General features: G+C 43.3%; 1 protein-coding gene across 2 annotated transcripts; it reads left to right on the top strand.

Annotated features, from left to right (window-relative positions):
- The first annotated feature begins 1,845 nt into the window (after positions 1-1,845).
- On the top strand, positions 1,846-27,835 carry xkr9 (XK, Kell blood group complex subunit-related family, member 9). Of its 2 annotated transcripts, XM_060824125.1 has the most exons (4): positions 1,846-2,056; positions 2,421-2,565; positions 20,689-20,873; positions 26,650-27,835. In XM_060824125.1, exons 1-4 carry the CDS (start codon positions 1,897-1,899, stop codon positions 27,399-27,401), a joined length of 1,242 nt encoding a protein of 413 aa, XP_060680108.1. In that variant the 5' UTR covers positions 1,846-1,896; the 3' UTR covers positions 27,402-27,835. The 2 variants fall into 2 exon arrangements, with proteins under 2 accessions (XP_060680108.1, XP_060680107.1); XM_060824124.1 differs by having other exon boundaries at positions 1,969-2,565.
- The last annotated feature ends 141 nt before the right edge of the window (positions 27,836-27,976 follow it).

Genomic DNA, 27,976 nt, shown 5'->3' on the forward strand with positions numbered 1-27,976 from the left:
AAATTATGAGGGGCATGGATCGGATAAATAGACAAAGTCCTTCCCCTGGGGTCAGGGAGGCCAGAACTAGAGGGGATAGGTTTAGGGTGAGAGGGGAAAGATGTAAAAGAGACCTAAGGGACAACATTTTCTCGCAGAGGGTGGTTCGTGTATGGAATGAGCTGCCAGAGGATGTGGTGGAGGCTGGTACAATTGCAACATTTAAAAGGCATTTGGATGGGTATATGAATAGGAAGGGTTTGGAGGAATATGGACCGGGTGCTGGCAGGTGGGACGAGATTGGGTTAGGATATCTGGTCGGCAAGGACGGATTGGACTGAAGGGTCTATTTCCATGCTGTACATCTCTATGACTCTATGACTCTAAGGAGCTATGAAAATGCACTCCAGGGTTTCTTTGTTCACTGCATCTCCACCAAATGGATTCTACACCCTGATCTCCTGAACCAAGATAATCTCTAACTATTGCACAAATCCATTAACAGATCTACCCTTACACCTTTACCACCCTTCCTGTGAGTCTTGGTGTGAGTTGTTTCCATTGGTAGAGTTTGAGTGTGAGGTAGCAAAGAGAAGATGGTGGCACTCATCTTGCAGGCTGCTGAGAATTATTGAACTTCTCCCTGCACTGCTCTGCACTCTTCTGACCTGTGGCAATGGCATTGAAGCAAGCTGGTATGGTCTGGTGTCGTGATCTCCTCTGTCGGTAGGGTAAAAAGAGGATGGTTCTCTGCTCCAACAGAAGAAAGAGAGGACTGCAGGTAATGGCGATCCGAGTCGAGAATGTGGTGCTGACAAAGCACAGCAGGTCGGGCAGCATCCGAGGCCTAGGAGAATCGACATAAGCCTTCTTGACTTTTCCAGCACCACACTTTCAACTCTCCTCTCCAACACCCCGTACACCTTATGTTCCTAACCATAAACCGGGATACTAAATCGACTCTGTTGGACATCTTCCTTACAACTGTTGAGACTCACGAACTGTGAAGGGCAATCCATGGCTTGCAGCACCTTAAATTGAGCTCATCTGGAGTTTAAATGGGCACTTCCACCACTGCTGAGTGCAAGATGGCATGAGGGCAGTGCCACAGGGGTGTGGGGACATACTAAATCAGGCCAGCAGTGTAAAATTGAGTGAGAAAGCCCACTAAGGCTCACGAAGGGAAATCCACCGTGATACTCCCCAAAACTGACAGTCCGCCACATTTGGGAAAATTCAGTCCAATGCCCAAAGCAAGATAAACTGAGGGAACAATGTGTGAAGGTTGGGGCCAAGTGCTGAAGGACAACTAAAAGGTGTTGGATTCCACTGAATGGTAACAAACATTATCACAGAAAGCATAAGACACATGGCCTTTTGAAAATGGGTCCAGACCAAAGCAAAGTAACTTTCTGAATGAACTGCAATGAGGTTGAGTCAAAGTGTGATCATTGAGGTGACTTTGGAAAATTGGACTTAATTGGGAAATAATAAATTTCTACATCAGAACACATTCTTTGTAATGTTATTAATAATTATTAATATTTGGATTCCTTGTTGTAAAATCTGTTTGAAATGTACTTCAATTTTCTGCCAAAAACACCAGGATTTTTTTGAAAGTTTTTCTTATATATGTCCAATTGCAGCAATATTAGTTGTGCTCAGGTCATAACCTGGTGAATGCCTTTCTGAAAGAGACAAGCTCCCGCCTGTAACACAATCAGTCTAATTTGTTATCAGTTTAAATTGCGAAGTTCTGCCGGATTACTGCTGGAGCCTAATGCGGAAGTGGACTTCCTTCTTGGATCCAGGGTCTCGGAGCTGGAAATCTGACACTTCTTTCGAATTGACTTGTGCAGCAATGTTGTAATTTTGACCAAACGACGACGTTATAAGTTTGTCAGGACACCCTCAAACATGCAGATGAGAAGTTTGGGAGAGAGCAGAATGTGGTATGACTACATTTCAGCCTCGGTTGCAAGTGGAAGATACCGAAAGTTGGCCAACAGCCCATTCCAATTCCAGAATCTCTGTCTCAGCCCAGGGGCTGTTCCCAGAAGGACTTCGCTCCTGAATTGTAAGGAAGTTGCACTCGGTCAGTCATTCATAATTATTTCTTCACCAATCACATGATTTACTGCACAGAACAAACGGCGTTAATTCGATTGGCGTTTCTCTGTGCAAAAGTGAAAGAAAAAGTCACGTCCCCTCACTTGACAGACACAGCAGGATTCGGTGAAGACCTTATGGATTCTGTTTGAGAAACTTGGACATGGCAATCCAGGCAACGTTCACTAAGTGCGACTTTGTATTGAACCTGGGTGGCTTCGTGCTGTACTTAGCAGATATTGGAACCGACCTTTGGGTTGCTGTGGTGTATTTTCATGAAAAGGAGTTTGTTTGGTTTGCTCTGGTTCTGACTGTGATATTGCTTTCTGCAGTGGTGCTTCAGAGCTTCAGCTGGAGTTGGTATCAAGATGACGGGGAGTTTCACCAGGAGCAGCATAGTTCTGAAATACAGCACTTCCACAGCCCGAGTTCCTGGCTGTGTGCCGTGCATATCTTTCAGCTGGGGATGCCAGTAAGGTAGGTCCTCTCGAGTTATACAATCCTTACAATGTAGACCCATCTGATCCACACTGACCCTCGAAACAGCATACCACCACCGCCCCACCCTATCCCTACATCTCTGCATTCACCAAGGGTGGCACCGTGGCTCAGTGATTAGCACTGCTACCTCACAGCACCAGGGACCCCGGGCTTGTTTCCAGCCTCAGGTGACTGTCTGTGTGGAGTTTACAAATCCTCCCTGTGTCCGCGTGGGTTTCCTCCAGGTGCTCAAGTTTCCTCCCCCAATCCAAAGATGTTCAGGTTAGGTGAATCAGCCGTGCTAAATTGCCCACAGTATTCAGGGATGGGTAGGTTTGGTGCATTAGTCAGGGGTAAGTGTCGAGGAAGGGGTGCTGGGTGACATACTCTTTGGAGGGTCAGTGTGGACTTGTTGGGCCAAAGGAACTATTTCCACACTGTAGGGACTCTAAGATTCTAATCCACCTAGCCTGCACATCCCTGGACACTACTGACTAAGTTTGAGAGGGAGAAGCTGGAATCAGATGTGGTGGTATTACAACTGAGTAAAGGTAACTACAAAGATATGAGGGAGGAGCTGGCCAGGGCTGAACCTTGGATGCTGCCTGAACTGCTGTGCTCTTCCAGCCCCACTAATCCAGTGATTGGAAGTGGAGACCAGTGGGGAACACAGTGGAGCAGCAGTGACAGGAGCTTCTGGGGGAAATTTGAGGTGGCACAGCCGAAATTCTTCTCAAGGAAGAAGAAATATACTGAGGGGCAGGCAAGGCAACCATGGCTGACCAGGGAAGTCAGGGACAACATAAAGACAAAAGAAAAATCACTGTCTGAAGATCATTGGGAAACCAGGGGATTGGGAAGCCTTTTAACAACCAGCAAAGGATAACTAAAAAAGCAATAAGTGGAGAGAGAATGAAATATGAGGGTAGGCTAACTAGTAATATAAACAAAGATTGCAAGATGTTTTTTAGATAACCAAAAGGTAAAAGAGAGGCAAGAGTGGACATTGGTAAATGAAGCTGGAGAAGTAATGATGGCAGAGGAACTGAATGGGTACTTTGCATCAGTTTTCACAGTGGAAGGCACTAGCAGCATACCAGGACTACAAGAGAGGCAAGGGGCAGAGATGAGTGTAGTGCCCATCATTGAAGGAAAAGGTACTGAGGAAGCTGAAAAGGTAGATATCTGAAGTTGGATTAATCACTTGGACCAGATGGATTACACCTCAGTGTTCTGAAGGACATAGCAGAGGAGATTTAGATGCACTGGTGGTGATCATTCACGAATCACTAGAGTCAGGGAGGTTCCCAGAGGACTGTAAAATGGCTAATGCAATACCCTTGTTTAAGAAGGGAGAGGCAGAAGACAGAGAACCACACGCCTGTTAACCTGATCTGGGTCTTTGGTAAGATTTTAGAGTCCTTATCAAGATGAGATTGCAGAGTACTTGGAGGTGCATTGTAAAATAGGGCTGAGTCAGCACATCATCAACAGAGGCCATCCCTGACAAATCCGTTGGAATTTTTTTGAGGGGGTACTGAGCAAGTTAGACAAAGGAGAGCCAGTGTACATGATCTGTTTGGATTTGCAGAAGGTCTTTGACAAGGTGCCACACAGCAGGATACTAAATATGAAAAGCGCCCAGAGTGTTAGGGGGCAAGATAAAGGGTTGGCTGACTGACAGAAGGCACAAAGTTGGGATCAAGTGGCCTTTTTCAGGATGGCTGCCAGTGAGTCATAGAGTTCTGCAGGGTCACGTTTGGGACCACAACTGTTCATGTTATACATTAACGAACTGGACAAAGCAATTAAGGACATTGTTGTAAAGTTTGCAGATGGCATAAAGATAGGTGGCAGGACAAGGGGGTGTTGAGGAAATGGGGAGGACTTGGACAGGCGAGGAGAAAAGTCAAAGAATGGCAGATGGAATGCAATGTTGGAAAGTGTGAGTTTAAGCACTTTGGTAGGATGAATAAAGGCAGGGACTATTTTCTAAAATGGGAAAGGCTTTGGAATTTGGAAGCACAAAGGGACTTGCGAGTTCTAGTTCAGGATTCTCAAACATACAGGTTCAGCTGGCAGTCAGGAAGGCAAATGCAATGTTAACATTCATTTCAAGATGGTTGTAAAATAAAAGCGCAGAGATGTACTGCTGAGGCTGTATAAGGTTTTAGTCAGGTCCCACGTAGAATATTGGGAGCTGTTTTGGGCCCTGTATCTAAGGAAGGGTATGCTGGTGTTGGAGGGGGTCCAGAGGAGGTTTACTTGAATGATCCTGGGGATGAAGGGCTTGTTATATAAAGAACAGTGGATTATTCTGGGTCTGTACTTGATGGAGTTTAGAAAGTAGGACAGACTAGGATCTGATGGCATAGCCTCGGAATGAAGGGTCGGCCCTTTGGAATTGAGACAAGGAGGAATTTCTTCACCAAGGTGGGGGGGGCGGAGTTGGTGAGCCTGTGGAACTCATTATCACAGAGGGCTATGAAGGCCAAGTCTTTGAGAATAGTTAAGATCGAGATAGAGAAGTTCATGATTAGTGAGGGAATCAAAGGTTCCAAAGAAGAAGGCAAGAGATTGGGGTTGAGAAAAACATCAGCCATGATTGAATGGCAGAGCAGTCTTGATGGGTCGAATGGACTAATTCTGCTCCTACATCTTATTTCCTCTGGTCTAGGAAAAGCAATTAAGAAAAATCTGCAAAGAGGATCAAGAAACTGATAAGGAAAGAACAATTAAAGTATGACCACAATCTAGCAAAAACATAAAAATAGACTGTAAAAGCTTCTACACATATTGTAAAAAGGAAATGTTTGGCTGACAAATGTGGGCCCATTAAAGGCAGAGTCATAACAACTTGTGATTGGGAATAGAGAAATGGCAGAGAAGTTAAAGGATTAATTTGTGTCTGTTTCACAGAGGAAGATGTAAGAGACCTCCCAGAGTTAAATCCAAGTGACGAGGGAGAATGCAGTTTTGAGGGAAATTAGTGTTAATAAGAAAGTCGCACTAAAGAGGTCAGTGGGGCTGAACGTTGGGTCCTAGGATCTGGGGTTCTACAGCCCAGATTGCTGAAAAAGGTGGCTACTGAGATAGTCAATACATTCTATAGATTCTGAAATGGATTCTGCGGATTAGAAGTTGGTAATGCCACTACTATAGTGGGGGCAATTGGATAACGATGATCAAAGTGTGCAAAGTCAGCATGAATCTATGCCTGGTAAACCCTAGTGGAGGCAGATGTTGGGAGTTTATTGCAGTAAAATTAATAGAAAGGCGTCCATGAATGTAGACCAGAACCGCATGCAATATTCCAACTGTGGCCTAACTAAAATATAACTGTTACGTAACTTGTTAGCTTTTATATTTGATGGCCGGGCCAATGAAGGCATAGTGCTGTATGCCTTCTTGACCATATCATCTACCTGTGTTGTAATTTTAAGGAATCTGTGGACCTGTATGCTCAGGACCATCTGCATGTCAATACTGCTAAGAGCTCTGTCATTTATTACATGATTTGCACTTGAATTTGATCTTCCAAAATGTATCACCTCGCATTTGTCCTGATTAAACTCCATCTGCCATTTCTCCACCCATATCTACAATCTATCTTTGTCCCGCTGTATCCTGTGATAATCCTGCTCGCAATCTGCAACTTCACCAATTTTAGTGTCATCCACAACTCACTGATAAGATCACCTGCATATTCGTCCAGACTATTTGAATATATTACAAACAACAAAGATCCCAGTACCAGTCCCTGTGGAACACCACTAGTGATTGATCTCCATTCTGAAAAGCACCATTCCATCGCTACTCTCTGCCTTTAGTGACCAAACCAGTTTTGTATCCATCTTGCCAGCTCAACCCAGATCCCATGAGACTTTAATTTCTGTACCAGCCTGTTATGAGGTACCTTATTAAATGCCTGACTAACGTCCCTGTAGACAACATCCACTGCCCTTCCCTTATCAATCATTCTTGTCATTTCCTCAGAAGTCTCAAGTTGGTAAGACACCCTTCCCCACACAAAACCATGCTGACTATCACTAACAATTCCATTTGTGAATAAGTCCTGTCTCTTAGTATCTTCTCCAATAGCTTCCCCACCACTGATGTCAGATTCGCCAGCCTGTAATTACCTGGATTGTCTCTATTTACCTTGTTAAACAAAAGGAAACATTGTCCATTCTCCAGTCTTCTGGAACCTTGCCTGAGGCCAAAGAGGATGCAACAATATCTGTTTAGGCCCCAGCTTTTTCCTCCCTTTGCTACCTCAGCATCCTGGGATAGATTCTGTCTGGTCCGAAGGACTTGTCTACTTTTATACATTTGAAGATACCCAATACTTCCTCCTTCATTCTGTTGAATACCTCGAGAGTATTCACACATCTTTCCCTAGCTCAACATCCTTCATGCCCCTCTCTTTGGAGAGTACTGATGTGAAGTACTCATTAAGGATCTGGCTCCACATATAACCCTCCTCCTTCATCCTTGAGTGGGCCTACTCTTCCCCTAGCTAATCTCTTGAACCTAATATATATGTACAATATGTTTTGGGATTTTCCTTAATGAAATAACTCTACAAAGACTGGTATCCCATCACCAAGTCACCCTTTATTTACATGTGGAGAGTCCTTAACACTGATCCTGCTCCCTCAGAGCCAGCTCTCGGAGTAAGTACGATGTCTGACATTCCTGTTTTTTTTTTAAATAATTCATCTTTGTGTGTATTACACAAGTGTGTATTACACAAGTGTTCAGAAAATCAGTGTTACCCATTTTAAATTACCCAAATAAATATTTTCTTTTTTACACAATTTATTTCACAATACATCAGCAATTTGAAATACTAATGCAAATAGGTCTAGATTTTAAATGTTTATTATTAGCCTTCCTTTGCTATGCTTCTTTTGGTAAATCTTGACAATTAATTTCCTCCATTCTTCTAAGTACATCATTGTGTTTGCTCTAATTCATGCTCCTCTTCCATTAGACTAACCAGGAGTGTTTATTTATTTAACATCTCTCTGTGAACCTCAATTTCTGTGGTCTCTGCGTGATTTTCAATTATCTCCACATATTGCCTCTTTATCAATGGTTCCTCAGTAACCACTGTCTCTTCAGCAATGTCAGTTGCTGGAACAGTCAAAACTTGTTGTCCATCTTGCATTGTGACGATAATTGGTTGATTCATGCCATCACTGGCACATTCCTGTTTATATCTGCTAGCCAGGGGTTCCTGATTGGGGCTGTTAACTTGGTCCAATCAGGGAACCCAATTTACACAGGTTGGAGAACCGCAAAGCCTCTGTTCATGTATCCACCAGACTGTTGAGAAACAATCAAGGGAACGTTGAGAAGTTCTTTATCCTCATAGGTATTCAGAAGGCGAGAAGGATAGGCAGAGATAACTTCCCAACCTCTAGAAAAGCACGCAGAACCTATTCCTGCAGCAGCCAATGGGGTATCAGTTTTAAGGAGGATCTCCAAGAGGTGAAGAGACAACAAGCCTTGCTCTTTGCTGCAAGAGGCCTCCAAGATAATCTTCCGTTCCAGGGTCTGAACTGTCAAGCAGGAAGAGATGTGCTCGCTTTGCTTCTTCCAGAAGGTGCACAAGGAGAGCTCTGTGCTCAGCAGCCTGAAAGAAGGAGATGGCTCAATAACATCATTCCAGTCTGACATCCTGACGATCAGCCAATCCCTTTACAGCAGACTGTATGACACGAAGCCCACAGACAGTGCAGTCACCCAGTCATTCCTGTCCTCTATCACGGAGGTCCTAGACGACAGCACGCGGGAAAGGCTGGACCAGCCGCTGTCTTTGGATGAGCTGACCAATGCCCTTGAGTCCTTAAAAAATAATAAAACTCTCAGAAGTGACAGCTTACTGGCCGAGTTGTATTCAGCTCTGTGGGACCTGATAGGCCCGAACCTCCTTGAGGTGTACGACGTGTGCTTCTGGCAGGTACCACAAGCGAATCCATGAGGAAAGCTATCATCGCCCTCATCTACAAGCTGAAGGGGAGAGGGAGGAAATCAGAAATTTGCAAACAATTTTACTGCTGAATGCAGACTACAAAACCCTATGAGGTCCACGTGGATGATCTCTGATTGGGATTTTATTATTGTAGGAGTGTTGAAATCTCTTACCCTCCCCAACTAACTACGTTTCATTATTTTATGCACCAATGATTCCATCAAATGAATTAGTTTGGCAATATGATTGAACACAATAACACAAACATATATCGAGAGCAGATTGCTGCTGACAGTAAATTATCCAAAACAATTGATTCCAAGATAATTACACAAACAAAATCGATTGCAATTAGATTTTGTAAATTGTCAGAGCTTAGCAGCAAGGCACTGCATCCAAAATGAGTTATTGACTTGATCACAATGTAAATCCTGGTGTTCCTTCTTCTCATTTTATGAGTAATGTTCACAGACAAACTAAGATAAGGTTAGCATGGATTTATAAATGGCAAATCATGTTTGCTCATTCAAGTTGCATTATTTTAGGAATTCATCTAGATGGTCAATAAGAGAGTGGTACTGGCTGTTGCTATGACTGGGTGGAGAGAGAAATTGCTCTCATTTTAGTTGGTCACAACAATATTTTAAATTTACTTTTTAGCACACAGCAAGCTTCGGTTAAAATATAACTAATGAGAACAAAATGAAGCTGTCAAATCACAAAGTTTTCTTTAGCATTACCTAAAATCCGCCTCCCCCTCCCCCCACTAAAAATAAGATGTCACATCTAACACTGGCAATACATCTAACCAGAAGTGGAGGTAAGAATGTTGAGCACGGAAAAGGAAGAATGTGAGGACTGCAGATGCTGGAGATCAGAGCTGAAAATGTGTTGCTGGAAAGGCGCAGCAGGTCAGGCAGCATCCAAGGAGCAGGAGAATCGACGTTTCGGGCATAAGCCCTTCTTCAGGAATGAGGAAAGTGTGTCCAGCAGGCTAAGATAAAAGGTAGGGAGGAGGGACTTGGGGGAGGGGCGTTGGAAATGCGATAAGTGGAAGGAGGTTAAAGTGAGCGTGATAGACCGGAGTGGGGGTGGGGACAGAGAGGTCAGGAAGAAGATTGCAGGTTAGGAGGGCGGTGCTGAGTTCGAGGGATTTGACTGAGACAAGGTGGGGGGAGGGGAAATGAGGAAACTGGAGAAATCTGAGTTCATCCCTTGTGGTTGGAGGGTTCCTCAGCGGAAGATGAAGCGCTCATCCTCCAGCCATCGTGTTGCTATGGTCTGGCGATGGAGGAGTCCAAGGACGTGCATGTTCTTGGTGGAGTGGGAGCGGGAGTTGGAATGTTGAGCCATGGGGTGGTTGGGTTGGTTGGTCTGGGTGTCCCAGAGGTGTTCTCTGAAAAGGAAGGTAAAGCCTTATTGAACAAACATGAGTAACTTCCTGAAATAATTTTTCTGGTGCCCAGCAGTTTTGTTACATTATCTTCTTAGATGTTAACTTCTTAAAGGAACATGACCACAATTGAATTTATTTAATTTTCCTACGTTAAACATGAACGATGAATTAAGTATTTACAACAGCTGCAAAAAGCATATGACCCTGAAAATGAATGAGTATCGTTGAATCCCTACAATGTGGAAGCAGGTTATTGGGTCATCTGAAGAGCATTCCACCCACATCCATCTCCCTACTCTAACACCCTGCATTTCCTGTGGCTAATCCTCCTAACTTACTCATCCCTGGACACTATGGGCAATTTAGCAAAGCTAATCCACCTAACCTGCACATCTTTGGATTGTGGGAGGAAGCCTGAGCACACCGAGGAAACCCACACAAACACAGGGAGAATATGCAAACACCATACAGACAGTTGCCTGAGAGTGGAATTGAACCCGGGTCCTTGGCACTGTGAGACAGCAATGGTAGCCACCAAGCCAATCCATGTATCAATCCAGATCCATGGACAAACAGCGCTTCCTTTCTTCCTTCTTTCTCTTTGCCTCTTGTGCCCCAGGCTATCTTAAACCCCTCAAGAATGTTGAACTGGAATCTTTCTTGAGGGTGCTTTTCCAAAACCTGCGACACAATATCTCCTCCAGTTTTTTACTTTATCTCCTTTATCAGGGATGGGTTGGAATGGATTATTGGAAAACCTCTTCATCAATTCATGATTTCAAAATGCTTAGCTCTTTGTCTAAGCAAAGTTTAAAAATCCTGCAATTAACATCATCCTTTATCCTCTGAACTCGTTGCAAGTAACTGCTGGCCTTGCTCAATCACACTTAGCTCATTGTTCGCACGTTACATCACAAACAATTCTCCTCCATGAATTTCATCTTTCAAGTAACGTTCTTTCAAGTATCTTTCAAGTGTGTTAAACTAACTCCCAAAAACATTTTGCTATTTGTATCGATTCCACCAGTTATTTATATCTCAGGCTGTTTCTAAATCCAGATAACAAATTATCAGAATGGTCATTCAGTTCAGTTGTTTTTATTCCTTATCGGGCTGCTGAACCTTAGTGCTGTTCAATAAACTAACTTCTAGATATTTTTCTAATCAATCAGTTCAGAGATTTTATTACGTATTTCTACAGTAGATGGTACTTTGAGCCAGGCCTCAACATCAAGATGGCATCAGGGTAGGGCTCATCTGCTCTGACCCCTGTTCTTTCTTTCACTCTCTCGTTTTATTTCTCCCTCTACCTTTACTTACCTCTTGTCCTGAGCTCAGATGGCATCAGCAGTGGCAACAGCTCAGCACAAACTTTGAGAGGGCCTGGCGTGTGGACCTAAGTGGGCCCAGAGCAGAGGAGAGTAGGCCCAGAGCAGAGGAGAGTGGGCCCAGAGCAGAGGAGAGTGGGCCCAGAGCAGAGGAGAGTGGGCCCAGAGCAGAGGAGAGTGGGCCCAGAGCAGAGGAGAGTGGGCCCAGAGCAGAGGAGAGTGGGCCCAGAGCAGAGGAGAGTGAACCCAGAGCAGAGGAGAGTGGGCCCAGAGTGGACCTTGAGTGGGCCCAGAGCAGAGGAGAGTAAGCCCAGAGCAGAGGAGAGTGGGCCCAGAGCAGAGGAGAGTAAGCCCAGAGCGGAGAAGAGTGGGGCCCAGAGTGGACCGTGAGTGGGCCCAGATCAGAGGAGACTGGGCCCAGTGTGGACCGTGAGTGAGCCCTTACTTATTTTTCTGGGATGACCATGGGACCTATTTATGGAATCAGCAGCTGCTACATCGGAAAAAGCACCGTCTGCCTGTTATATCCAATGGTCTGAGGATTGGCAACTCTATTGGTGTTTGGGCCCAGCACTGGCGGTGGTGAAGTGGTAGCAAAAGAGTATCACAGGAACATTGAGGTGGACCCAGCAGCAAGAGACACAACTCCAACTGCCCGGTCTGGTGCAGGCAATGGTAAGTTGATGGCAGAGGAATATCAGCCCAACGATGAAAGATGAGGATGGGCGACTCTGATGTTGGCTGTGTCCAGTGTAGATGGCAATGAATCAGTGCAGGAGGGTTGGCTGTGCAGACATCGTTGATGGTGATGAGCTGGGTTAAGACTGATAGACTCTCTTTAAGCTATATCTTTCATTTTTTTTTCCCCCTCTTATTCTTAACTTACTCAAAATGGTGCTGAATCGTGGCAACAAATGAAAGCTTTTCATTGTATTTTATTGTATTCTTACCATAACAGGTCCGGGACACACACACTGAACAACCCCACCACCCCATGGCCGAACCCTAACTCCTCCTCCCATTCTGCCAAGGGCGTGCTAGTCCTGGGCCTCCTCCACCACCAAACTCTAGCCACCCCATGCCTGGAGGAAGAACACTTCATCTTCCATTTTGGAACCCTTCAACCACATGGGATCAATGTCCTACTTGTCCATCTTCCTTCTCATCTATCCGCTCAATCCTTCGCTCCAACCTATTACCCTCCCCCACCCCCAACCTTCATCTACCTATCGCATTCCCAGCTACCTCACCCTGCCCCACCCCTAATTAATGTTTTAGCTCCCTTGGGCCACCCCCTCGGACCACTCCCTCATTCCTGATGAAGAGTTCATGTTCGAAACGTTGACTCTCCTGCTCCTCGGACTGGATGTGCTTTTCCAGCACCACACGTTTTGGCTCAAATAAAATACATGTGACAATAAAATCATTCATTCATTTATTCCTGACCCTCTGCTAACGTCTATTGTATTTCCACTCATTAGTAAGTGCACATTCTTCAAAAGTGTCTTAACTAAACGAGGCTAAATTAAAAGCTGAGTGCAGTTGTGTACTATAGTTACTGATTTTAAATATTTGACAGTTGTTGTCCAACCATGCCTCATGTTTGCCTTTTTGGTCTAACCATCATGAATAATCATTCCACTAACTTTGTTTTCCTGGAAACTTAAGTAATTTTCAGTAAATTAAACCTCCAGCACCAACTTCTTCTTTTTATCTACAATTTCTAACATACGCCAATTGACACTGTTGCTTATCATATGCTAATAAGTATGATTGTCCACATAGGAAATCTTGTGTCACTGGTCATGGGTTCTGCGGATTGATGAGTCCAATCCCAGAGCCTTATCTCCGCCCAATAGTTTGACAGCTCCTTTCGGAGGGTACAGTTAGTCCTTGTTCATGACATTGTTTGCAATCCTTTCTCTGGTTCCTTTTCTGTACTTCCCCTTGATGACGGGTGTTCAGAAAAAATTGTGTTCTTTCATCCCAGAGTTTCTTCCAAGTTGGTTTCATTTGAATGAGTCTCCTGTGCATTGACATCTAAGTTGCTTTTCTCGAAGGAAGCCTTCAGGGAGTCTTTGAAATGCTTCCTCTGTCCTCCTCTCGTTGGAGTGCCTTTCTTGAGCTGGACAAAGAGTCGAAGTCTTCTTTGGACTCATTTACGACATCAAAGGTTGACACTCGTGACCATTGCCTGTTGGTTGTACGCAGGTTGTAGACTGAGAGTAATGAGATGATTGTAGTTGCCAACAGTGAACTGAGAAAGCTGGTTGATGTGTTGATGAGTTTGCTCTTGATAGTGATTATAATTTCATGTCCAGAAGCAAGTGTAGCCACTATCTTCTTGCCTTAGCTGCTCTTTGTCTGCTCTTTGAGTTTCCTGCAGGGCAGTGATAGCAATGATCATGGGGAATAAAGGCAGTGTTTTGTTCTGGATGATTGTTTTGCTTATTACCCATGTGGGTTCATACATTCTAGGTTCCGAAATTGAGTCTGACTTTGCTTTCCAGCCCGCACGCAGATGAACTTGCTCAATGCAGTTTTCCAGCCAAGTTAGTGATGCAAAAGATTATTTTAAGGGCAGCTTTCCTTGCTTTTATCCCATACGGGGTGAGCAGAGTGGAGCCTGAAGAGTGCTGTTCAATCATGATGGAAGCTACCCAATCCCACCCCCCCCTTCACCACCCCCCCCCCCGATCTTTTTCCAAGAGTGAAGTGACTGAATCCAGTATCCATGCCAACATAGTCTCAGAGTCATAGAGATATACAACACTGAAACTGACCCTTCAGTCCAACTCATGCTAGCTGACCATATATCCTAAACTAATCTAGTCCCATATGTCTGCATTTGGCCCATATCCCTCGCAACTCTTCCTATTCATGTACCCAACCAGATGCCTTTTAAATGCTGTAATTGTATCAGCCTTCACTACCTCCTTTGGCAGCTCATTCCATACACGCACCACCCTCTGTGTGAAGAATTTGCTCTTCAGATCCCTTTTAAATTTTTCCCCTCTCCCCTTAAACCTATACCCTCTCATTTTGGACTCCCCTACCTTGTGGAAAAGACCTCGTGTATTTACTCTATCCGCGCTCCTCATGATATGATAAACTTCCATAAGGTCACCCCTGAGCCTTTGATGCTCCGGGGAAAACCCCCCCCAGCCTGTTCAGCCGCTCCCTCTAGGTCAAGCCATCCAACCTTGGCAACATCCTTGTAAATCTTTTTTGAACCCTTTCCAGTTTCAGAACATCTTTTCTATAGCAGGAAAACTAGAATTGCCTAATAGCCTAACTAATGTCATGTACAGCCACAACATGACCTCCCAATGCACTGACCAAATGCATGTGACCAGTGGAGTGCCACAAGGATTGGTGGTGGGCCCTCTACTTTTTGTCATTTACATAAATGATTTGGATGCGAGCATAAGAGGTGCAATTAGTAAGTTTGCAGATGACACCAAAATTGGAGGTGTAGTAGACAGCGAAGAGGGTTACCTCAGATTACAACAGGATCTTAACCAGATGGGCCAATGGATTGAGAAGTGGCAGATGGAATTTAATTCAGATAAATGCGAGGTGCTGCATTTTGGGAAAGCAAATCTTAACAGGACTTATACACTTAATGGTAAGGTCCTAGGGAGTGTTGCTGAACAAAGAGACTTGGAGTGCAGGTTCATAATTCCTTGAAAGTGGAGTGGCAGGTAGGTAGGATAGTGAAGAAGGCATTTGGTATGCTTTCCTTTATTGGTCAGAGTATCGAGTACAGGAGTTGGGAGGTCATGTTGCGGCTGTACAGGACATTGGTTAGGCCACTGTTGGAATATTGCATGCATTTCTGGTCTCCTTCCTATCAGAAAGATGTTGTGAAACTTGAAAGGGTTAACAAAAGATTTACAAGGATGTTGCCAGGATTGGAGGATCTGAGCTACAGGGAGAGTCTGAACAGGCTGGGGCTGTTTTCCCTGGAGCGTCGGAGGCTGAGGGGTGACCTTACAGAGGTTTACAAAATTATGAGGGGCCTGGATCGGATAAATAGACAAAGTCTTTTCCCTGGGATCGGGGAGTCCAGAACTAGAGGGCATAGGTTTAGGATGAGAGTGGAAAGATATAAAAGAGACCTAAGGGGCAACGTTTTCACACAGAGGGTGGTACGTGTATGGAATGAGCTGCCAGAGAATGTGGTGGAGGCTGGTACAATTGCAACATTTAAGAGGCATTTGGATGGGTATATGAATAGGAAGGGTTTGGAGGGATATGGGCCAGGTGCTGGCAGGTGGGACTAATTTGGGTTGGGATATTTGGTCGGCATGGATGGGTTGGACAGAAGGGTCTGTTTCCATGCTGTACATCTCTATGACTCTATGTGTACCAAACACTTCCTTCACCACCATGCTGATCTGAAATTAAAAACTTCCAGATGTCACAACCATGCCTCTGTCACCTCTCACCTAATGCTTGTGTTGCTGTATTGCAGTGTGAAGTGACTAATTGGGTGCAGTACAAATGAGTGTGCCCAGATACATTAAGAAAATATTTGCCACACACTTGAGGACGAATTTTAAACCAGTGAGTAATAAGCTGACATGCTGATAATAAATTAGCTGCAAAGATCAAACTTCAAAGTAGGCATGTTAGTATATAAGCAAAATTCTATTGATTTCAGAAGGAACAAATTATAGGCTGTGTGCATAACAATATCTCAAATGCTTGTTTGTACCCAATATCAATTTACTTACAATTTTACTACAGACTACAGCTGACCATTATTATACAAACCACTTGTTCGACCTCAGTTGTGTGCAGTTCTGGTTGCTGCATTATTGGGAGGGTGTAAATGCATTGGAGGCAAACTAGAAAGAGTTTACAAGAATGGTCCCAGAGCTGAGGAATTTCAGTTCTGAGGAAACATTGAAGAAGTTGTGACTGTCCACCCGGAGAAAAAAAGGTTCAGAGTAGATCTGATAGAAGTTTTCAAAATCATGAGTAGCTGGGTAGAGTAGTTAGGAAGAAGCTATTCCCAGTTGGAAAATGAACAAGAATGAGAGATTTGAAGTGATCTACAAAATAAGCATGTGTGTGAAGTGAGGAAAATATTTTTCATTCTAATTTGAATTTAATTAGCTTTATTGTCACATGTATTCATATGAGTACAGTGAAAAGTTTACAAGTTGCCATTTATGCTCCATCTTAGGTAAAAAGGTGTCTAGGTACAGATTCTTAGGAAGACTAAAATTATAAAAATAAAGAAATAACAAGTCCAGCATTACAAACTTTCAAAAGTAAAAATCATGGTAATAAATTAGAAAAATGAAGAAGTAAGAGTTCAGAATAACAGAGTAGTTAAGGTGTGGAATATACTGCCTTGAGATATGTTGAAGACAGGTTCAGTTGAAGCATTCAAGAGGGCAATGGTTAATTATTTGCATAAAAAATAATGTGCAGTACTATGGAGCAAAAACAGGAGATTGGCAGCAGGTAATGATTTAACAGGCACAGAGGGCTGCATGGCATCTCATCTGCACCGTAACAATTCAGTGATTCATCTAAAACATTCCAGCCTACACCCTTGCCTGCGTTGATGTTCATGTGTTCATTACTGTCATTTATCATCAAATCTCACTGAGCTCCAGTCATGTAATTGTTAAAATCCTTATCTTTGCTTTTAATGCCTTTCATCTTTATTGCAGGCTACTGCAACACATTTCCAAAAGCCAAAACCTTCACCATTCCTTTTGAGCGGGTGGGTAAGTGGAGCTGAATCCACAAAAAGATCATGATCTGATTGAATGGCAGAGCAGCCTCGAAGGGCCAGATGGCCTACTCCTGCTCCTTTTTTTTATGTTCTTGTGGCTCCTTATTCACCACCCTCTTTATTCCATCTTCCACTAGTCTTTTGTATATTGCTTCTCTCTCAGCATCTTCACCCTATTGCTGATTCTTGCCTTTAAAACTCTTCTTAAGATCTTTCTGTTTATTTTCATAAGATATAGGAGCAGAACTAGGCCATTTGGCTTTGCCATTCAATCATGGCTGAAATACTCCCCACCCGCATTCTCCCACCATCTCTCCATATCCTTTCAACCTACTATCAATTAAAAATCCTCATTAAATTTACTCACTGTCCCAGCATCCTCCACACTTTGGGGGAGCGGATTCCACAGATTCACAACCCTTTGGGACAAGTAGTTTCTCCTCAACTCTGTTTTAAATTTGCTCCCTCTTATCCTAAGACTATGACCTCTCATCCTAGAATGTCCCACAACAGGAAGCATCCGCTCCACGTCTATTTTATCCACACCTTTTATCATCTTGAATACCTCAATTTGATCTCCCCTCACTCTTCTAAATTCCAGACAGTGTAGGCCTAAACTGTTCAATCTCTCTTCCTACGAAAGACTCCTCAGCTCTGGGATAATTCCTTTACCCTCTTCTTTCTTGCCTATTGTCTTTTTGTTTCAATGTCCATTCTTTTCCCACTAACCCTTTAAAGGGGTCATTCTCAAATGGGCGCGAAGGTCACATGACCATCTGTAGAAACTCTCGGCGGGGTCTCTTGAAATGTGAACCATGTGGGGCGGTGGGGGAGAGCAGTGTAGGACCACTGTAAGTGAAGAATGGGGCTGCTGTCTCCCATAAGATGGCTGGGTGCAGCAAGAAGCAGACAATGTTTTCCTCAATTTATCTTTGTAATGTCTGCCTTTGGTGCTGCTACACAGCCGCACGCATTTACATCTTAAAGGGAACATTTGCTTATGATTTATTACATGTACCTTGGATACAGAAAGTTGCAAGACTTTGCACTTACACAGCAACAACAGGATACAAATTTCACTTTATCTTCAATTAATTGTTATCTTAAAATCATTATGAAAACAGTCTACACCCAGCACTTTTGTATGATGAGTGTAATATTATCTGGGGAAGGTAGAGTCTGTATGAAGGGATGGGACAGGTCACAACCCAGCAGGACCAGGAACAAATCCTTCCAACACAGTGACAGAGGGGGTTAAACCTCGAGGGATAGCAACCTCAGCACGGAGACAAGAGTTGAGGGAAGCAAAGATGGAAATGAAAGATAGAAATGTAGGAAACAAAAGTGGATGGTAAGGGAAACAAAGACTAGCAGCAAATAGGGCTGGAGCATATTGAAAATGTCAAAGTATAAATGACTTGGAGGTGTGTAAAGGTACTATGTCTTAGTGCAATTAGAAACTGTGAACTAATGAAAATAGTTATATGGAGTTAAATGGTTGCAATTATTGAGACTTGTCTATGGGGTGACCAAGGCTGCGAATTCAAGGAATTCAACTTTTTGGAAAGACAGGCAAAAAAGGAAAAGAAGTTTGGGTGGTGTTATCAGTGCAGGATGAGATCAGTACAAATAGCAGGAGAGAATATTGGTTCAGGAAATCTCGACGTGGGATTAGTCTGAATGGACCAAGATCAGACATAGAAAATAGGAGCAGGGGTACACTCAGTCCTTAAAGATGGCTTCGCCAATCAGTATGATCATGGATGGTGCTGCTTGCTGTATCCTGATTAATCCTCATGTCCCTTGATCCCGAGAATGATGTCCAACTCTTTCATGAAGATGTTCAATTATTAGACTCAACTCCATCTTGTAGCTGGGAATTTCACCCACTCTCTGGGTGAAGAAATTTCTCCTGATCTCAGGTTAGGTGGCTTGGCCATGCTAAATTGCCCCGTAGTGTCCAGGCATGTGCAGTCTAGATGGGAAATGTGGGGTTACAGGAATAGGGTGCGTGGTGGTTCTGGGTGGAATGCTGTTCAGAAGGTCAGTGCAGACTCGATGGGCTGAATGGCCTCTTTCCGCAAAGTTTGGATTCTATTACGTGCCACAGTAGACTTGAGTATTATATTGATGTAATCTGAACTTAATTTCAGATCTGAAAGGCTGTTATACGCAACCATGCTGTAACATTTCAGGTTTGGAGGAACCCATAGACCTGCTTGGTACGTGTTCCTGGCGACTGCGTGGCTGTCATTATAATGAGCATTCCTTGTGTGGCAGGGGAACGTAGAACTTGCATCTCTCTTTGCCCAATAGTTAGTCCTTGTACATGACCTAAAATAATATAAAGAGCTGCAGACCCTGGAATTCTGAAATAAAAACAGAAATTGCTGGAGAAACTCTGGCAACATCTGTGAAGAGAGAAAGTAGAGTTGACATCTTATGTTCAGTGGCCCTTCCCTGTGTCTTTGTGGGTTCCTTTGGGTGCCTGGTTTCCTCCCAATTCTAAAGAATAGGTAGATTGGCCTATAGTCTCCATGAATGTACAGACTAGGTGGATTAGCCAGGGTTACAAGGATAGAGTGGGGGGGGAACGCTACTCCTCAGAGGGTTGGTCTGGACTTGATGGGCCAAATGATCTGCTTCCACACTAGGGATTCTGTGATTCTATGGGCAGCATGGTGGCTCAGTGGTTAGCCTGTTGCTTCATAGCACCAGGGATCTGGGTTTGATTCCAGCCTTAGGTGGAGTTTGTACATTCTCCCTGTGTCTGCATGAGTTTCCTCCAGGTGCTATGGTTTCCTCCTACAATCCAAATTGTGCAAGTTAGATGAATTGGCCATGCTAAATTGCCCATACATGGGGTAAATGTAGAGGACTGGGGGAATGGGTCTGGTTGGATTACTCTTCAGAGGGTTGGTGTGGGCCTGTTCTGCCAAAAGGATTGTTTCCACACTGTAGGGATTCTATAATTCTTCAGCCAATTCTGGGATCTCTGCTCCGTTACGAGTTGCTCTGGGAATAATACATAGTAAGATGTGTGACTCAATTCCCACATAAGATAGCATAACCTTTCATAACCTTTAGTTATGAATGATTTATGTTAGATAGCTGTTGGAAATAAAATGTGTGTAGGATACCTTGGTGGGAGTTGGTGTTAACCTGGGAGGCAGTCTCCTTTTGGAGAGATAATGTACTCTTTTGGAAGTTGTTCCAAGACAGCTTTGAGAAAGGCATCTGCCCTTTGGAAGGGTTAATCTATGCTTGAGAAAAGATAAAGTGCTCTTTGGGCAGGTTAATGTAGACATGAATATGTGGCAAAGGTACATAAGCAGATTGGATCCCTCAAAAAGATCAATCAAAAATTATGAGATCTGTAGGGCTGATTTAGGGCTTATTCTTTTTGTGAAATCTCAGATGAACACCAAAGTAGACTTTCTACCAGCCCGCCCCATAACCTGGCACCCAGTGGCTCAGTGGGAGGCCTGCCACAAATTTTAAAAATTCTGCCACCTCCCAAAAATAAAATGAAAATCGAAAAAGTTACAGGACAATTTGGTTTCACGGAGTATCCTGAATTGTTGCTCCTGACTTGGAATCAAAAATTTGGGCTTACATTGTCTTAGGTTTCTGAAAACGCTTTTGTCTTTCCATTCTAAAGGTTCTTCAGAGCACTTGTGCTTGGATACAAAGCAGCATTTAAACAAGGAGATAGTCACGCTGCCATCTATGCAATAACGGACTTGAGCATGTTACGATTATTTGAGGCGTTTTTGGAAACTGCACCTCAACTTATTCTTCAGACATTCATCCTCCTGCAGTCCGAAGACAGAAATTTTATTCAGTGTAAGTAGTCAATGTGTTCATGGCTGTTCATTTTCAGCCATATTAAATCCAGCAACAATTTTTTTTTCATTCATCTGGCCTGCAGAGGGTTTTAACTCCATCATCTGATATTCTGGCTTGATTCTGTTGGCCCAGCGTTTTGTCAGCTGGGCCTTAGATTGGCAAGAAGCCAATCGTGGGCAGTTGCTAAAATAGAGAACTCTATCCTGGAATTTTGTGGTAATGGAGATTACCACAGACAAGAACAGAAATTGCTGGGAGAGCTCAGCAGGTCTGGCAGCATCTGTGGCGCGAATTCAGAGTTAATGTTTTGGGGAGGCGATGGCCTAGTGCTAATATTAGTGGACTGTTAATCCAGAGATCCAGGTAATGTTCTGGGGTCGTGGGTTCGAATTCTGTCATAGCAGATGGTGGAATTTGAATTCAATAAAAGACTGCCGTTAAGAATTTAATGATGACCATGAATCCAATGTTGATTGTCAGAAAAACCTATCTGATTCACTAATGCCCTTTTGGGAAGGAAACTGCCATCCATACCTGGGGTGGGGGAGGGGGGTGGTCTGGCCTACATGTGACTCCAGACCCACAGTAATGTGGTTGACTCTTAACTGTTCTATGGGCAATTAGGGAAGGGCAGTCAATGTTGTCTAGTTAACGACACCCTCATCCCATGAAGGAATGAATAAAGAAAAAAAAAGTAGGGTTCAGTGACCCCTCCTCAGAACTGGTACTACCACTGTCCCAGGAGTATAGTCAGTACGTTTGCAGATGACACCAAAATTGGAGGTGTAGTGGACAGCGAAGAAGGTTATCTCAGATTATAACAGGATCTGGACCAGATGGGCCATTGGGTTGAGAAGTGGCAGATGGAGTTTAATTCAGATAAATGCAAGGTGCTGCATTTTGGGAAAGCAGATCTTAGCAGGACTTATACACTTAATGGTAAGGTCCTAGGGAGTGTTGCTGAACAAAGAGACCTTGGAGTGCAGGTTCATAGCTCCTTGAAAGTGGAATCACAGATAGATAGACTAGTGAAGAAGATGTTTGGTATGCTTTCCTTTATTGATCAGAGTATTTAGTACAGGAGTTGGGAGGTCATGTTGCTGCTGCACAGAACATTGGTTAGAACACTTTTGGAATATTGTGTGCAATTCTGGTCTCCTTTGTATCATAAGGGTGTTGTTAAACTTGAAAAGGTTCAGAAAAGATTTACAAGGATGTTGCCAAGGTTGGAGGATTTGAGCTATAGGGAGAGACTAAATAGACTGGGGCTGTTTTCCCTGGAGTGTCAGAGGCTCAGGGCCTTATAAAATCATGAGGGGCTCGGATAGGGTAAATAGACATAGTCTTTTCCCAGGGGTGGGGGAGTCCAGAACTAGAGGTTTAAGGTGAGAGGGGAAAGATAAAAAGGGACCTTAGGGGCAACTTTTTCACACAGAGGGTGGTGTGTGTATGGAATGAGCTGCCAGAGGAAGTGGTGGAGGCTGGTACAATTGCAACATTTAAGAGGCATTTGGATGGGTTTATGAATAGGAAGGGTTTGGTGGGATATTGGCCAAGTGCTAGCAAATGGGACTGGATTAGGTTGGGATATCTGGTCGGCATGGATGAGTTGGGCCGAAGGGTCTGTTTCCGTACTGTACATCTCTCTGATTCTATGGTTTGAGGGTGATCAGACTGCAGCAGCTCAAGATGACATTCACCACCACTTTCCTAACGGTAATTAGGGTTCATTTCTCCCGCTTTCACAACCCATGAATTAATTCTAAATGAAATTCTTGGAGGTTGCTAGTTGTCTTCCACCGGGGTTTGGGAAACCTTTCAGACGTTACCAACGACCAACTATCAGGCAAGTTGTAAAAATGATATAAGGGAAATTTTCGAGGAGCGAGCAGTTGGGGTTTGGAATGCACTGCCTGAGACTATGGCAGAGGCAAGTTCATTTGAAGCATTCATAAAAAGGATTAGACTTATTGGAAAAGGAACAATGCACAGGATTACAGGGAGAAGAGCATCAGGTGAGATCATCATTTGGAGAGCTGGGGGACACAGCATGGGCTTTTTATCTGCACTTGTAAACCCGAGCCTGTGATTCAGGGAGGTGGAGTTGGTGGGGGCTTTGCTCAGCTGATGATGAGGTCTAGATGTTGTTCCAGTAGCTCTGACCTCTTTATCCTGCATTTACTCCAGGATCTGTTGAGATGCTATTCTCTCCATATCATTTGAGTCATAGAGATGTACAGCACGGAAACAGTCCCTTCGGTCTGACTCGTCCATACCGATCAGATATCCTAAACTAATCTAGTCCCATTTGCCTGCACTTGGCCCATATCCCTCTAAACCCTACCTATTCATATACACATCTAGGTGCCTTTTAAATGTTGCAATTTTACCAGCCTGCACCACTTCCTCTGGTAGCTCATTCCATATACGCACCATCCTCTACATGAAAAAGTTGCCCCTTAGGTCCCTTTTAAATTTTTCCCCTTTCACCCTAAACCTAAGCCCCTCTGGACTTCCCCTACCCCAGGGAAAAGACCTTGTCTATTTATCCGATCCATGCCCCTCGTGATATTATAAACTGCTATAAGGTCACCCCTTAGCCCCTCATGGTCCAGGGAAAGCAGCCCCAGCTTATTTAGCCTGTCTCTGTAGCTTAAATTCCTGACAACATCATTATAAACCTTTTCTGAACCCTCTCAAGTTTCATAACATCCTTCTGATAGGATGGAGATCAGAATTGTACACAATATTCCAAAAGTGTCCTCACCAATGTGCTGTACAGTCGCAACATGACGTCCCAACTGTAGGACTTTTTGAGAAGGTGGTCAGAGAAATTTGGAACCATTTGGGAGAAGGTTTGATTTTAAAGTTTAGGGCAGCTTCAGTTGCTGCAATATTCCCATGCATCAAGAACTTTTCAAGGAGCTATTTATTAACCAAAGATGTTCAAAGATGGTATTTCTTAACGAAAGATGTTCAAAGGTGGGTATTCTGAACTTCTGGATGAGGTGGGACTAGAATCCAGACCTTCTGGCTCAGGGGTAGGAAAGCCACCACTGAAACCACAAGAGTGTTTCAAGAAAAGTTAACAACAGTCAGTCACTAGAACATCGCTGTCGACTCAGTCATGTCCTACTGCTTGAAGTGATAGATAAAAACATCTCATTAACTTCTATTTCATAGAAGCCCTACAATGCAGAAAGAGGCCAAAAGACCCATTGAGTCTACACCAATCCTCTGAAGAGCATCCCACGCCCTCACCCTATTCCAGTAACCCTTTATTTCCCATGACTAATACACCTAATCTGCACATCCCTGTACACCACAGACAATTTAGCATGGCCAATCCACCTGACCTGCACGTCTTTGGATCCTGGGAGGAAACCAGAGCACCCGGAGGAAACTCATGCAGACACAGGAAGAACGTGCAAACTCCACACAGACAGCCACCCAAGGCTGGAATTGAACCCTGGTCCCTGGTGCTGTGAGGCAGCAGTGCTAACCACTGAGCAACTGTGCCGTCCCAATTGTTGTCCCAATCCATGGTTGCTGTGCTACAAAAAGAGGCTGGCAATTTAAAACACTTCTCAGAAAACTTAAAATGTTTCAGTCAATGATGTATTCTTGAAGTACAATCATCACTGTAATGTACTAATACTAAAGATAACATGCTAAAAAATTACTTTTCCAATTGTATTGGTATTAGTGACAATGTTGGTAGGTACTTGTTATTTAAGCTTGTTTGGCTGATCTTCAGGGAAAGATTTAAAGGGGACAAAGGGGCAGTTTTTTCACTCAGTGGGTGGTTCATATATGGAGCAAGCTGCCAGGTGGATACATTTACAACACTTCAAAGACATTCGGAGAGGTACATGGATAGGAGGGGATATGAGCCAATTGCAGGGACTAGTTCAGTTCAGGAAACCTGGTGGCATGGACAAGTTGGGCTGAAGGGCCTGTTTTCATCCTGTATGACTCAATGACTTAACTTACTGGAAAGATACGTCTTGTAGGTGATGAGATATTACTGAACCACGCGATGATGACTCAAAAGAACATTGAACATCTTACTTCAGTGGCTTGGAACGGATGTAGTGTGAATAAAAATATGAAGTACGTTGTATTTTCTGAGATTGATCCTGAGGTGCAATGGCTCAGAAATTCTAGAGTGCTTAGAATTGCTGTTTGTCAGTTGTAGTGATTGGAACCAGGTGGAACTTGTGACCACGAGATCCTTGATTGGGGTTATTAAAGTTGGCCAAACAGGAGGCACTGGCTTGCCAGTATAAACAGAGGATTTATGGGGAATGGAGTGTATTATTTCCCCCTCCAACTCTATTTTGATTTAGTCCCTGCCCTCCCCTTCACTGTTTGATCACACAGCATTGCCCTTTTTGATGTGAAGGGCACTGCTTGTCACAGGCCACTCGGGTGTTTTCCTACTTTTCCTGGTGGTGGATATTGAATAAAGATTTGTGCACTTTGCGTCTCTCACTGTGTCTCACAACTACACACACACACCATGGGTGCTGGGGAAAATAAGCACTAGCAAAAAAGAAAAAAAAAACAGGGGATATTGCCCTTTGAAAATAAAGAAAAAAAAATAAACAGAGGATTTATGGGGAATGGAGTGTATTATTTCCCCCTCCAACTCTATTTTGATTTAGTCCCTGCCCTCCCCTTCACTGTTTGATCACACAGCATTGCCCTTTTTGATGTGAAGGGCACTGCTTGTCACAGGCCACTCGGGTGTTTTCCTACTTTTCCTGGTGGTGGAAATTGAATAAAGATTTGTACACCTTGTGTCTCTCACTGTGTCTCACACCTGCACACACACACCATGGGTGCTGGGGATAAAAATAATAAAAGAGAAAAAAATAAACAGAGGATTTATGGGGAATGGAGTGTATTATTTCCCCGTCCAATTCTATTTTGATTTGATCCCTGCCCTCCCATTCACTGTTTGATCACGTAGCATTGCCCTTTGATGTGAAGGGCACTGCTTATCACTGGCCACTCGGGTGTTTCTTTTCTTCCTGGTGGTGGAAATTTGAATAAAGATTTGTGTACCTTGTGTCTCTCACTGTGTCTCACACCTGCACACACACACAACATGGGTGCTTGGGGAAAATAAGCACTACCGCAGTTAGGCGGTAGTGTGGGGGTAATAGAACATTTTTTAAAAAAGAAAAAAATAAACAGGAGTGTCAGAAGAAAAAAAAACAGAGGATTCATGGAGAATGGAGTGCTTTATTACTCTCTCCAACTATATTTTTATTTAGTCCCTGCCCTCCCCTTCACCATTTTTCACGTAAACATTGCTTGTTCTGGGCTTTGCTTGTCATTGGTTCATCGATCACACAGGTGTCTTTTTTGGTGGTGGACTATGAATGAAGTTGTTTTCACATGGTGTTTTTCACTGTATCCTGCACTTGCACCTGCATGCGAGCGCGCGCGCGCACACACGTACACACACACACACACACACATACACACATATATACATACACACACACACACACACACATGCATACATGCACAAGCTGAGGTACGTGAACACTGTTGTATGGCAATAGTGTTGGAGGGACATAAAAAAAACGATTTAGAATCTCCTCAGTTCAAGAAACTGACTCTGAGCTGGCTGGCCACAGTCAATGTGTTGTGCACACGTAAATAAAGGGTGACTTGGTGACGCGATACTGGCATTTATTATTTCAATTAATATAATATCGTATTGTAGCTCTAAAGGGCTTTCTTCATTTTTCTTTTACAGATGGCTCTGTGATAATATCATTCATGGGCATTTCATGGACGACTTTGGATTACTACGCAGCACTGAAAAGATCTTTGCCCAATCCAAATCTAACTTGTGGATTCCCTTATGTGATTTACTTCCTTTATAAGCTGTTGACAATTGGTGCCAAGATTTTGAGCATAACTCTGCTGGCTACCCTACACGTCCTAGCTGTTGCTGCTTACTTACTACTTGTGTGGCCAATCATGATGGTCTATGTCATGATGCAGAAGACTACATTTTGCAAATCCAAATGTCAAGAAGATATTTATAGAATAGTCATTGGTTTCATCCTAATTTTCACCTTTTTCAACATAAAAGGTCAGAAAATAAGACTGGCTTTAACTCTCTATTACATATTTAGAATCTTTGAAACGAGTGTACTAATAATTTTGTGTTGGATACTGAAGAGTTCTTCACTTGACAAAGGCTATGACCTATCAATTAGCATAACCATAATGCTATCATTAATCACAGGGATTGTTTGTGTTGTGCTGTACTATAGTTGTTTCCACCCTTCTGTTTATTCAAAGGCTGCAACTGATGAAGACTCTGATAATTCTCACACTGAATCACAAATACCTGCATGTCAGGATGATGTTGATGGATTCCTACCTCAAAATTCAAATGTTAGACTTGACGATGTGTGCGAAAATAATGATGTGATTCGCTCATCAGTCCCTAAATCCAAGAGAGAAAACAGTAGAATCACAAATTGTTTAACAGAGTAATTAAGGTGAGGCTTGAGTCTGAATTAAATTGAGCACCTTCCATGGTGTTATAATGTGGGACTTGAAAAGAACCTTTTTTTTAATGCAGATCCCATAAGTGGTACTTATTCTTCACAGACCGGAAGCTGCATTTTTACAACTAATTAATGAATTGAAGAAAAGAAGCTTTGCTTGTAATTTAAGTTGTATATTAAGATGGTTTGTGGCACCATTCAGAAAGTAACAGGAAGCTTACTTGGTAGTGCTGACTGATGTTCCTCCTCTCTCAAGCAATACAAGAACAACTTAAAATAGTCATTCGTCTAATCTCACCGGATCTTCTGTCAGCAAAATAACAGCATGAGCCTGAGTAACTAGCAGCACACTCAAAAAAGTTAAGTGCTTGAGTGCAAAATGCTTGGAGACATGATAAGGTTCTAAGCTCACATTTCATGAACACAAGTAAATATAATTCTATTTGCTGTAATCTATATAATTGTTTTTACATATCTTTCTGTCAATAATACCTGACAGTCATATCTAAACTATTGATACGTATTTATGAGCTAAAACAGTTTGTTACAGCTGACTAGAAA

The sequence above is a fragment of the Hemiscyllium ocellatum genome, chromosome 4 (assembly GCF_020745735.1).
Source record: "Hemiscyllium ocellatum isolate sHemOce1 chromosome 4, sHemOce1.pat.X.cur, whole genome shotgun sequence".
In the NCBI taxonomy this organism is placed as follows: domain Eukaryota; kingdom Metazoa; phylum Chordata; class Chondrichthyes; order Orectolobiformes; family Hemiscylliidae; genus Hemiscyllium; species Hemiscyllium ocellatum.